This window comes from Dufourea novaeangliae, unplaced genomic scaffold, assembly GCF_001272555.1.
Source record: "Dufourea novaeangliae isolate 0120121106 unplaced genomic scaffold, ASM127255v1 scaffold6, whole genome shotgun sequence".
NCBI lineage: Eukaryota > Metazoa > Arthropoda > Insecta > Hymenoptera > Halictidae > Dufourea > Dufourea novaeangliae.
Genome location: NW_015373900.1, coordinates 957,703 through 971,088, shown reverse-complemented (window position 1 = coordinate 971,088; position 13,386 = coordinate 957,703). Strand labels below are relative to the sequence as shown.

The 13,386-nt window shown below is 42.1% G+C and overlaps 1 protein-coding gene across 1 annotated transcript in view; it reads left to right on the top strand.

The window, feature by feature from the left end:
- LOC107193621 (protein FAM13B) overlaps positions 1–13,074 on the top strand; it is a 14,340-nt gene extending 1,266 nt beyond the window's left edge. The window contains exons 3-11 of the mRNA XM_015583106.1: positions 362–743; positions 1,833–2,076; positions 10,131–10,310; positions 10,712–10,853; positions 10,931–11,161; positions 11,253–11,453; positions 11,530–12,183; positions 12,264–12,511; positions 12,592–13,074. Of these exons, the coding sequence (XP_015438592.1) occupies positions 362–743; positions 1,833–2,076; positions 10,131–10,310; positions 10,712–10,853; positions 10,931–11,161; positions 11,253–11,453; positions 11,530–12,183; positions 12,264–12,511; positions 12,592–12,805 (2,496 nt within the window). The 3' untranslated portion in view covers positions 12,806–13,074. The remainder of the gene's footprint in view (positions 1–361; positions 744–1,832; positions 2,077–10,130; positions 10,311–10,711; positions 10,854–10,930; positions 11,162–11,252; positions 11,454–11,529; positions 12,184–12,263; positions 12,512–12,591) is intronic.
- The last annotated feature ends 312 nt before the right edge of the window (positions 13,075–13,386 follow it).

Here is a 13,386-nt window from a genome sequence, read left to right as displayed (position 1 = left end):
TCGGAAGAGTAAGATCTCCTACCACTTGGTAAATTTATTTCAAGTACTGAAATAAATGTTAAATCGAATGTTAATTTGGCATAAATTTCAGTTATTCCCAATACGAAGTGGTAGAAGACCCTTATCCCTACGCCGTTTTTTCCCCTAGCGGAAGCCGAGTTTGTTCCGCGAGTGTACATACAATATACCTACATGTGTGTATAGACTTTGGAATCGCGTTTAACCAACCGGTCGTCGTAGATACGATGCATCCAAGTACGATCGGTCGTTTAAATCGCGCCCATCCGTGTGTACGGTATCTCCGTTCAGCCAGACGCGCACGGAAGTTTCAACCGGTCGACGTTCGATTGAATTTTGTAAGGACGAGTCCCGTTTGGCGAAAGTGAAACGTGTGTTGGCGGTATCGTTGCTGGGACGCAACGTAGGATCCACGAAAGTCTTCGGCGCTCGACTGGACTCTGTGGAATCGTATCTGGACACGGGTGTGCCGTTCGTGGTGCATCGTTTGTGCAGTTACATCGAGGCTCATGGATTCCAAAGCGCCGCTGTGTTCCGTCTTTCCGGCGGGAGTCCGCGACTGGCCGAACGACTGAGGGCCACCTTCGAGAGAAGAGGTGATGCCGATTTGGAGGCTGCGGCCTGTCCGCCGACCGCAGCCACGCTTCTTCGTCAATATCTCAAGGAATTACCGCAACCCGTCGTGGCATCCACCATCGTCGCCAGGCTGTTGATTGTTCATGCCCGTAAGAACATCGCCCTGCTAACCAGTTGTGTACAAGTTCCGAGCAAATTGCCGGCAATAAATGACAAAAGTTGCCCTGATAAAAACTTGTGTACAAGTTTCAAGCAAATTGCCAGCAATTAATGACAATAGTTGCCCAGATAGCATATGACGCCTTGAAGACCCCCATTTTACGGCCATTTTAGGTCTAAGGCGTCATGTACTATGTGTACAAGTTTCGAGGCAAGTTACCAGCAATAAATGACAAAAGTTGCCCAGATAGGACATGACGCCTTGAAGACGCTCATTTTACGGCTATTTTAGGTCTAAGGCGCCTTTAAGCCGTTTTCAAGGCGTCCTGTGCTATGTGTACAAGTTCGACCTGTTTCCGCATTTTACTTGGATTTTGCAGGCAACGCCAGCTGACAGAATGGTGAAGCAAATTGGCAGCATGTCTTGCAACATAACCTGTGTCAAATTGGGGGCAAAAACGAAACAGACTCTCGCGCGAGCCAATTTGCTGCTTATGTTACTGTCAATGTGCGCGCTGGTTGTTTATAGCAAATCTTGCATTAAATTTGTAGTTAACTTTGTAACAGGCATTGGACAGAATTTGGCTTTGCAGGTGTGGCTGACAGGGCGGTTACTCTCGCCGCTAAAATGCTTCCCCGCTACGTCCCACAGTGGTCCAGAATCAAAATTTAACAGATCCTACGATTATTTATTTCAAGCAATCAACAATTTTCAAACTTATAATTTTTCTATAAATCAAACTAGATAAATGAACGAATCTTTGTCAATTTTAGGGTACCTCTTCGATGACGCCATCATTCACTAACAGTATTCTCAAAAACTTTATGAAAGTCGAAATTTTTAAAGAATATTTTCTCTATATTTTTCTTTACTGAGACTAATGATACGAAAGGGTCTAAAGAGGACAATACTGCAATCGAACAAATCTTCCGTGATTAATAATAAGTTAATGACTAAATTTTTTTTTTTACCCTTGATCTACATGTATTGAAATGGTAGACGTCTAAATTTTGATTCTGGACCATTGTACGTTCGCCTTTAGCGACCTCACTGAACATCATTGAATCTACCGTTTCAGAGAATTACACGACCGATCGCGAATGCTGGCTCAACTTGACGAAGGAGCTTCTATCGACACTGCCATCATCGCACTATCGTTTGCTCGGTTATCTGGCGATCTACCTGAGCAGGTACGAAACCAGACATGGACGTAGCGCCGGCGTTTGCGGCGTGTTCGCGCCCGTGATTCTACCTCATGTTCCACCTGCCACCACACTACTTCGCGATATCTTGGTCGAAGCAAACGAACTCTTCCCCGATTGGTAAGTTACGACCGGGTCGCTCTGCAAATTCGTTCTAGGTCAGTCTCGAAACGAACATCTCTGTCGTCGTTTAACCGTATTCACCGTCACAAACGTTGCATGAAATATGTATGCATGTATGTCTTCTTTGTCGCTTACAAAGTTGTAAAAAGCGACCTATACAATTTTCTCTGCGATTCCGACCAGTTGCACATTTTTCAAATTTTTGCTTACATATTTAGTAAACTAATGTTTCTAACTTCGCAAATGAACTCAACGTCACTTGGACCAATCTGAAAACAGTTGTTCCGTTTTAAAGGGTGTGCGAATACTTTTGTTACCCACTGTATAGAATCAACCGGTACCTCGAATCGGTAGTAGTCTTTTCGTTCCGAGAAAAGAACAAGTATTTCGAGTCGTACACAAGCGCGCACAGGACGTTCTTTCGCGATGTTACATTGTTATTTCGCGAGCTGGCTGATTCGTGCGACCGCGTCACTAAACATACAGTTACGTAGCAATTATGAAACGAGCCGTAATCGCGGCCGTTATACACCTCTCGGCGGAGCTAAATCGATCCGGTCACGACTTCTCACGTGTTAGCACGCGTTCATCACGCTTGCCCCGAATTCGGTCGCATGTCTGACCCGGTCTAAAGATCGATTTCCGATTTTGCATTCGTTCATCAAGCTTTCGATCATCGTTTTCCACGGGTTCCATTCAATTGATCATCGTGCAACTACTCGTTCCAATGGAAGGAGAGGAAAGGCAAACGGAACGATCGATCGAAAAATTCTTTACATCGGTGCCCTCACTGTACTTTTCGTAAGCGCCAAAGCATCGATGAGTAACGCGAGAGATATCGATTGACCGTCGAAGAATATTGATGGAAAAGTTATCAGTGGAACGTCATTGTATTATGCGGCCCGATTTGGATCGTGAATATTACGACACGCAATGCGACTTTATCGTTTTGGATTTCGATCGACGACACCACCCGCGACACCAGATACGGTTTGGAGATAAAGTTCACGATTAAAATCAGATACTTTTCGGCCCGGCATCGATTGCAATTCGTGCAATAGCGAAAAACGACGTTCTGTGTATTACAGTAAATCCAGAATTTTCTGTTAACCCTTTTAACGCCGACCGGAAAAGTTGAATCTGAGCGAAAAGTACCGAGTACAACTGTTTTGTTTGGTAAGAGGTTTGAGAACAAAATTATGAAAATTTAATTTTAAATGGTAATTACCATATTTAAAGAAAAACACATTACGAAGTAAAGCGAAACAGATTTAATGACTATTTCAATGTTTGTTGACAATTATGTTAATAATCTTTATTCACTATTATAAAGAAAATTCGAAAAGTTGGAGGTCCTTTAGGAACAGCATTTACGAATAAAACAGAGGGCATATAATATTAATAATAATTAAATAAATAATAATTCTATGATGCACAGCAAGTGTCAAGGGTGTTAAATAATTAAGGGTAATAATATTTTAATTGGGTTAATTTAATGTAATTTTCATTTCCAAGCGCATAGTGACTAACGCGCAACGATATATCGTGGTTCGGCAGTAAAAGGGTTAGCTTTCGGAGTGAGATCATCGGAAAGAAATGTGTTCTTCGGGCAAAGGGCAATTCCCCCTACGGTTCACGATAATATCGCTTCTATTTTTGTAGCTACTTGTTCATCGTTTGCGCGGTAACTGCGAAAATTTTATTTTTATCTCACATTTACACCTCGCATTTTCTTTTCTTTTTTATACATCATGTCGAAGCGTAAAAATAACGTGGCGGAATACTTGCTTGAGAAACCGACATTCTTCTTTTGACATTTCTAAGGGGAAAGATTATCCTCGCATCTAACATGCTGTCGGATATACCGTCTCGTAACTCCATTTTACGGGAATTTACAGGAGAGCAATAAACCAAGTTAGAATTACTTTAACTTATTGAATTACAGAAAATAATTAAGTTTTTTAAATTGTATTTAATTTACAGGAGGGCAATAAACCAAGTTAGAATTACTTTAACTAATTAAATTACAGAAAATAATTAAGGTCTTTTAATTGTATTATTTTGCAGGAGTTGCGGCACATTATTTATGGAAATGCATTTATTTTGAGTGCTTTGAATGACACTAAAATGCAAAATTTGCCGAAAAGTGGAGTTACGAGGTTTACTAATTAAGTCACGCTATAGCGTTCTTAGATGTTAGATTCGTACCAGCCTGATATAGGCGGGGCAGCGTTAGGGCAATATATATTATGCGTTTCGTGGCATGTCGTACGTAACGGCGTGTAAAGGTAACCTTGCCCGGATATTCCGAGCGAATTTATTCTACGTTTATTCGCAGTTTGCCGCTAAACTGCGCACTTCGGAACCTCCCGTTTAGCTCGAAAGGGTCTGTTAAAGCAATCCACGATACGTGGTTGCCGTTTACGGATTCCACGCGATTCGATAATGCTTCCTATGACGCGTACATCAACATATTGCAGCCAGTTACATGTGTTCTTGATGGATGGACATGGATGTAGTCCATAAATATGTTTAGACGTTGTATAACTGTATAACATATATTTCTTTGTAAATATAATACGAAGAAAATTGAAATGGAAGGAAAAAGTTGAAAACTGCATCATACGAAAGTACCAAAAATAGAAAATAGCTCGGTTTCTCGTACTCGGATACATTAAATCGTCGACGGCCGAGGAAGTGTTCGAAAATACTTATTCTCGTTCTGTCATCCGCGTGTGGTTCTGTTTCGCGATGGGTTTAGCCGAGCACTCTGGTGGTCCTTGGTTCCATTCAAGGTTCGTAGTTGTTTCTGTTCACCCTGACGCTTTTTCCCCGATCGGCGAAACATCGAAGAACCTACATATTATGTATCTCGTTCGTCGTCGCAGCGGGGATCAGCTCGACGCGTAGGAAATTTCCAACGCCCTTAACCTTCCTCGACTTTCATTTCCTCGAGGTAGCCGATACGCGATCGATCGTTCGTCGCGGCAGTCGCATGGCGAGATCGTGTGGCGATTTGTCCGTTGCTCCCCGAGCCGGTAGTGAAAATTCGACTGTTTATCATTTGCTCGATTTCAGAGTGAGTGAGTTTGACAGCTTGGATTCCTTCGTTTCCGTAAACGTGATCGGGAGGTATCGTTTATATTATTGCATCTGTGCAATCGACACACTATTTACAAAGATCAATCAATGTTTCTAGGCTAAACATTCGGTTAGGAAATCAAGTTCAAACGTTAAATCGATCGATACCAGTGAGTGTATATACAGGGTGTCCGCGCTAATACTGTACGGCCGTTATTTTCTTAACTATTTGAAATACGAGAAAACTGTTTTCGTAAAATTGAATGGCACGACAGAGCAAATTGACGGGCAAGGCGATTTTTTTAACATTATTATTTTAAGAGGTACGAAGGTCAAGTTTGGTTTTTTTAAATGGAATTACAGTGATTCCTCGATGAATGCGACACGAGAAACGGTGTTATTCACACTACTGGGGGAGTCCCCCAAGAAACAAATTTATGAAGTGGAACCGAGTATGTCGCACTCATCGAGACATTGCTGTATATATTTCTTTTTAGATCACAAACTTGACCTTCATATCTCTTTATAATATTGAAAAAAAATTCAACATAGGCCCCTTACGCCATTCAATTTTGTACAAACAATTTTCCCGTATTACAAATAGTTTAGGAGATTCAATCTTCGTAACGGTTTTCCTACATTTTGTTTGTTCGACACTGCGTCGACTATATGGGCGTTAGAATCGAAAGTTGGAGCTTTCAAGAATGGTTCTGTTAAATTTCCAACTAAATTTATAATTATTACAAATTTCCGTGAGCCACCTAAACACGAGTCAATGAAACTCGTGTCGGGACTTCGTATCAGGAAATGCGATTTTATCCGCGAACATTCGCGGTCCAGACGCGCTTGTGCGTCCTGTTCCCGGTGATTCTACGATGTAGTTCCGTGCTAAATGTACATCGACGACCAAAAATAACCTCGTTGACGTCAAGATGCCAAATGTGCGATCACACGGTGCCTAAGTATCGCGATGGAACGAGAACCATTCGTCTCGTGACGCGTTGTTTCCTTTTTAACGGCGGGTACGTTCGTTTTAATGATACATGTACATTTTCATAACACCAGGGACAAGTTGTTTGACGGGTACTCGGTGAATCGGCGGTGCTACAGCACAGTACACGAAATTATGTAGCACGCTATATATCGCTTGGAACGTGTTTCCTTATATTTTCGTGCCTGTTGTAGAATCTATTCTCTTCCTGTTCTTCATAAGAAACGCAATAAAAATGAAATCGTTCAATACTTGTTGCTGTTCCGATCGAACGTTAAAATATCTTTCCTTAACACTAGAACTACCAAAGCAGTCAAAATGACTTTGTTGGTACATTCGTATTTTCTCCGATATTTTACAACTTTTATTCCACTTCGAAACTGAAGAAATTGATTTATAAATTTCTATATTTTCATAAATTTGCCATGTTTATCATTCCAATAGAAATCGATATACGTTATCATCGGTAGTTCTAGTGTTAATAATTAAATGGGAATCGACAAAGCTTCACTGTCCGACTAAAGACGGTTCGATTACCCTTTCGATACATTTCTCTGTTGACGATTCAACGTTCAGAGCGGTTTCATTGACTAAAATTTGAAGGATCGTGTGTCGAGATACTTTCTACGTAAAATCGCAAACGTTGCGGCATCGTGTAACTACGAACCGGTTCGTTCGGACGTGTTTCCTTTTTAATCATCCGATGCACCGTATGCAATGACTGGTGGCTCACCCGCGTAGCTTACAACGAACCGCCTGTTTAGGGAAGTGAATGCGACAGTTACTTTCGATAGGTTCGTCGTACGATCAGACGTTCGAAATTGGAACATAAAATGGATGCGTCTGAAATACGTATGTACCCTCGCGAGCAAACTCAACTTCCGCTAGGAAAAAAGTGGCGTAAGAAAAGGGTAGTATCACTTGGCAATATTTATTTCAAGTATTGAAATAAATATTAAACCGAATGTTAATTTAGCATAAATTTCAGTAATTCTGGATACCAAGTGGTAAAAGGCCCTTCCTCAACGCCACATTTTTCCCTAGCGGAAGGACCTTCTACCGCTTGGTATCGGCAATTACTGAATTTTACGCCAACTTAAAATTCGATTTAACATTTATTTCAGTACCTGAAATAAATTTACCAAATGGTAGGAGACCATCTCTTCCGTCACAATTGCTGAAATTTATGCCAAATTAACATTCGATTTTATCATTTATTTCAGTACTCGAATCGATCGTGCCACTATACATATATCGAAAGGAACGAGTCCAGGAAAAGGTTTGGATAACCAGGAACTCGATGCAACCTCGTGTCTTTCATTTCTATCGGAATGAGTGACGTTTCACGACGATTGCACATGCATGCGTGTCGCGGTGTGCTACCCTTTATACATATTTCGTCGACGACGAGCACACTGGTGAAGGCAGGGGGGGGACGGAGAAAGGGTTTCTACACGGATAGGTTCTTCACTGTCACGTGCTCGCAACGCGGGTGGCGGTAGGCAACTGTCCGAATCAGCCAATCAGCGAATGCCGGGGACGTGTGTAAAAAACAGGCTCTCGAACGGAAAGTCACGCGCCCCACTCACACATCCAAGACGTTCCGTGTATAAGTTCGCAGCGAGCATCGAAATACAACCGAGGGACCGAACTCAGGTCTGGCACAGTCCGATTTCAGACTCGTCGCGCTGCGTACGCGTTCCAAGGTGTGTTCCGTGGTATCATCGTGACACCACAGATCGTGGGCGCGACCCTGAACGTGAAACCGACCGTGTGAATCGTCCCGCGCTTTCCTTATCCCTGTAGTCGACCAAGAATCGGCGTTCCGGGCATTTCGCGGCATTCCATACTGGATTCACGCAATTATTATGCAGGAAACGATTGTAATCGATTCCTTGTGTAAATAACTGCCTTGCGATTTCGACCCGAACCCCATATTGATCTTCGAACTTGGAACGAAGTTTTCTTCGGGCCGTGGGTGTTATTCGCTAAAGAAATCATATTCTCTGGCTCTTCTCTCCTCTCTCTGTCTTTCGTTCGATCGTTACCTCTAACTACTTAGTCTAAGGTGACCATAAATGTTTCATCGAATCACCGAGAGACTCGTCTTCGCGCCGGTGGTCCACCATTGGAAAAGAAAGTTGGTGTTCGTGATTACATGAGCGACCGCTACCAAGAAAAGGGATTCTCGTACAGTGAGTTTTTCTACGCTTGTTGTGGACACCGATGCTGTTCTTTGTTGTTCGGCAAATGTCCGTAATTGTTAGTTAACTAACCTAAGCCTTGGATATACAAGAGTATATTACAGCGTATCTGGAATTAGTCACCCTGTTCCCAGTATGTAGATAATACTTGTACAACGACGAGCAAACTCGGCTTCCGCTAGGGGAAAAAGTGAAGTTGGCGAAGGGCTTGCTATCATTTAGTTTTGGGAGTTAGTAAAATTTATACCAAATTAACATTCGGTTTAACATTTATTTCAGAACTTGAAATAAATTTTTTCAAATTGTAAGAGATCTTTCTCTTACGCCGCTAGGGGAAAAAGTGACACAAGAGAAGGGCCTCCTACCATTTGGTAAATTTATTTCAAGTACTGAAATAAATGTTAAACCGAATGTTAATTTGGAATAAATTTCAGTAACTCCCAAAACTAAATGGTAAGTGGCCCTTCGCCTACCTCACTTTTTCCCCTAGTGGAAACCGAGTTTACCTCGTGAGGGTATAATACAATCAGTAGTACAAACAGTATTGTTGCGGAATCACCGCTACATTTGATAATTTTCGAGATTTTGATCCTTTTACTACGTTATGCAACCGTATCGTTATGCTATCGCGCAAGTAATCCGATTTCGTATACTTTTCTTTATACGCTAGTTATACAAGTGTCTGTCTATAAAGCATTGTTACTCAAGACTCTAGTCGATAACGGTGTTGCATATATATTCCTTAAAACGATCGATAAATTGTTGTCGAGTGACCGATAAAATTGATCGAACTAATTGAAACCGGTATCTGTCGGTTCGTTGGTTGCATCCCGATTGAATCACCTGAGATCTAAATATACATTTCTTATCGAAGACGCCTCGTTTCTTTTGCTTCCGTGCCCAAACGCAGAAATGGCGAATCAGACGAACATTAATACATGGGAATACACGTTATACATAAGTATCACGTGAATTGTGCATGCATCAATCGATCGATGATTAAATTGTAGGGACCGTATCGGTTTATCCATGAATGTTCTAAGTCAATTGCGGTAATCCGTGGTGGAACATATAATTTTCAGCTTTATATGTTTCCGATACGCTTCCACTTTTCGTTGTCTGGCTTCGGTACGGTTGTTTCGTAATCGATTGGCCGCTGCGCCGCCAATTGGATTAATGGGAACGACCGACGTGTCGGCATTGATGCTGTTTACTTGGTTAATTTTCTATGGGTTCCGATCGAACCGGTCTTATACGGCGTGGGACAATGGAATTTTCCGATTGCTCCTGACCACGGGAGAAATAATATACTATAAGGGACAACGTTGTTCGATACGTCAATCATCAGACCTTTCCAATATTTTTACTATAATACTATGTAGGTAGTAAATTACCGTAAGAACGCATCCGAGTGCTGGGTTCGTTTCAATGGGTTCGCCGGTCACGTAAAAGCAAGTACATACACTCATAATATCCCGAGGAGCGATGACTCACCGCGAAAGCGTTTACCACTACTACAGAAAACGCGCGTACATCGGTAACATGTCTGTCGGCGTCGTCATTTTTATTCTTCAAAAATTTAATAGGATCTCAGGCAGAAATTATTCGTCCGGTACAGCGCATAGACGTGTAATACCTAAACCTCGCGTTCTGAATATCTTCCATAGTCAGGCCGTGTAAAAAATTATAGTTAGATGCTGTACGACTAAAATGCGTGATCTAGGTATTTTACGTCTATGGTACAGGGTAATAAAAACAAGTTTTTTTTTTTTCAGCATTCGTGATAACAGCGCGGTGAACGGCGTGATCCCTGCGAGTGATTGTAAATTCTGCAAGGACGCAAAGGACGAACCGAAGGATACAGAGACCGACAGCGCGTTCCTGCTTTGCGCGCTGAAACCGCGTAAGCGCAAAGAACGTCGTGAATCCTGTTGTCAGGAAAGAAAGTTAATAAGGTGCGAATTACGAAGATAATTATAATTTATAATTAATAATATTGTAAATTTATTTTACGGGTAATCCCTTTTGTTACGCGAGAGAGATACAGAATATACAGTATAAAAAAACTACTTTGAAGTATAGAGTTAACTAAGTGTAAAGGTAATAAATAGACTGCGGATTTGTGTGCAAAATAACTTTTTATACATAGGGACAAGAGCAAATATAGAAATTGTTATCTTCCCTTAAGTACCTTTTATTGGGTTCAGAATAAAATAGAAAACTTGTTGCATCCAATTTTTGTCCCTTATTGTACTCGACAGATCCCTATTATAAATGCATAAAATCCGTAGTTTAGTAATAAAGGTAACGCCGTGAATATGTTCGTTAGTTTAATGAAACATGAAACAATTTTTAGAAGCAGCAGCGAGGAGCGTGTCCTCGAAAGTCCGACCGAAACCGCGGATACGATCAGACGCGTGAGCAGTCACGAGGATTTCAACAGCGAGGAACATTTGCACGTATTGTCTCAGCTAGGACAAGAAATGGGTCATGGCGTGGTAAGCTTTGGTTGAATTTTTTAATTAATTGTCGGTTACGCAGAAACTTATTCGATCGTACCGACGTTTTTTTGTAGAGATGCGGAAGTCTACCTCTGCACGAGAGAACGAACGTTTCACCCGTGTCAAAGAAAATCCCATCGTTTCCGTTGCCGTGCGAGGCTGCCTTGGAAACGGAGAAATTCGAGCGCGATGTCGAAAAGTTGAGGAGCAGTGAACGTTTCAGCAGAAGCATCACTCCGAGGGGAAGGCGACAAGCTCGTAGGAGAAGGGTGCACAAGATCGTGGACACGGAGAGTTCCAGCAAGGTAGATTTTTATTTTTTTTTTTATGCTGCATGGCGAAAGAAGGATTGAAATAACGTTTCTATAACAAATCGAATAATATCCTCACACATAGGAAAATGAAGACGGACCGGAGAATATTTATCACGTGTCCTCGAGTCCCAAGCGTTACAATGGTTCGCCGGGGCAAAGCTTTTTGGAAATGTTGAGCAGCGGACCGAGCCGATCCCCGTCGCCGGCTCGTCCGCCAACAGTCGATCACGAGGACTTGAACAATCCCAGCTTGACCAATTGGACCTTTCAACGCCAAGAAAATGTAAATAACGATGAACCGACGACGAGTGCTCTTAATGTCATTGGTAGCTTATTACATGCTGCTTATACCTTTGCAGGGAGAAGCCGCTGACGCTCGAGTAGAAGCCATGCTATCTCCGCGAAATTCGTTGTTATTACCCAGACGATTTTATTCTGAAAGCGAAGCTCAGCCGAACACGCCAAGTATCGCGGAGCTCGGTTTAAAAAGTCTGACGAAACACATAAATGGCTTGAAGAAAAAGATCAAGAAATACGAGGATGAGTTTGAAGAGAATTTCGGCCACCGTCCGAGTCATTCGGACAAGATGAGTAACAGGGATGTGAAAAGATTGTGCACGGAGTTGAATAAATTGCGAAAGGAGCATAAACTTTTGAAAGAAGATCCGGTGAGCGCGTTGCTAGCCAATGCAAACAATAGAAGAAAAATCGCATGCGATAGCCCGACGAACAACAATAACAGCCAAGAAAAGTCGATGGCTACGTCGATGGAAGAAACTGTGAAGGAGATTGAGAAAAAGCTCACCGAGAAGAGAGTGAAATATAACAGACCCGACAATATGGAGGAACTCACGTACGAGCAACTGATGGATGAAAAGACTGCTGTGCAGAAAGCTTTGCTTAATATCGAGAACACTTTCGGAAGGCCCGTCTCGAAAGAAGATAGGGTCGTTGTTCGACCATTATACGACAGATACAGAACCTTGAAACGATTACTGATTAGAGCGGGAGTGGTGAGTATCTTTAGCGTCACCAGCGATAATAAAATAATTAACAATTTAGGTTGTCTCGAACCGTTTCTGTGTTCTTGCAGAACAAAAATAAGGATAGCATTTCGGAATTGGCGACTATCTTGGAACACGAAGCAATGGATTTCACGTCATCAAATCTTCCTGGTAATCAGTCGGACACGGAGAGGAGAGCGAGCGAACCAGACATGTCGCACAGAGGCATTTTAGACTGCATAGATCCGGTGGAGCAGTTACCAACCGACAGTGATAGTCAACACAGCAGCAGCGAAGGAAGTCGCAGCAACAATGAAATCCTTCATGCGCTTCCACAGTAAGGTTCATCTAAATGCGCCAGTGTTCTCTCGTTCAACTCGAATTTTTTCCAGTAAACGTTGTTCGGTTCGATTTCAGAGAAGAGCTGATGATTCAACAGCAACTAACCAGAGAAGAAAAGAAACGTCTTCGTCGAGCCCTGAAAGAATTGGAGGCACAGTTTGAAGTTCGCGCCGGTCGCAGAATGCAAAGGGAAGATCGTGGCCCGCAAGTCACTAACGTTTACGAATCGTACAAACAGGCCAAAGCGAAGCTTAGACTGATCGATGCTCTTGTAGCGAAAAATGCTTGACGTAGTATCTAATTGGCAGCTTGATGACCAAATGCATACGACGCAACGAACGAACTCCCGAAAGATGCATCGTGGAACGTGCACAGTAGTTGCTATAGAGTCGATCTATCACATTACATTCGTGCCATGTGTTATATACAATAATTCTATTGATAGAGACAGTAATTTAAAAAAAGAAAAGACGGTATGGAAATAAGGAAGGTAACTAAACGTTAAGTTATCGAAGAATCAAAAACATTTAAGATGACGAGCAACGGTACTGTGAATAATATACGCATTATCATTGTCCCTTCAAGTTCAACAGATGTGGATGATCGTTCGGGTGTTGCCGTTTGCAAATCAAGAGATCGAGTCAGTACAATGATACGGTTGGAAACAATTGTCGAACACAATGCCGTATTGTTTGCTTCTCGGTGTTTCGAGAACTCGAGTGGAAACACACGTAACATCCAAAAATGGTGTTATACGATAGTGAATGATACAGGACTTATCAGTCTAGTACTATGAACCCTAAGCACTAATATTTAGAGAATGACAGTGGCTGCTACGATATGCGTACGATTCGTCAAAATGCAAGTGAC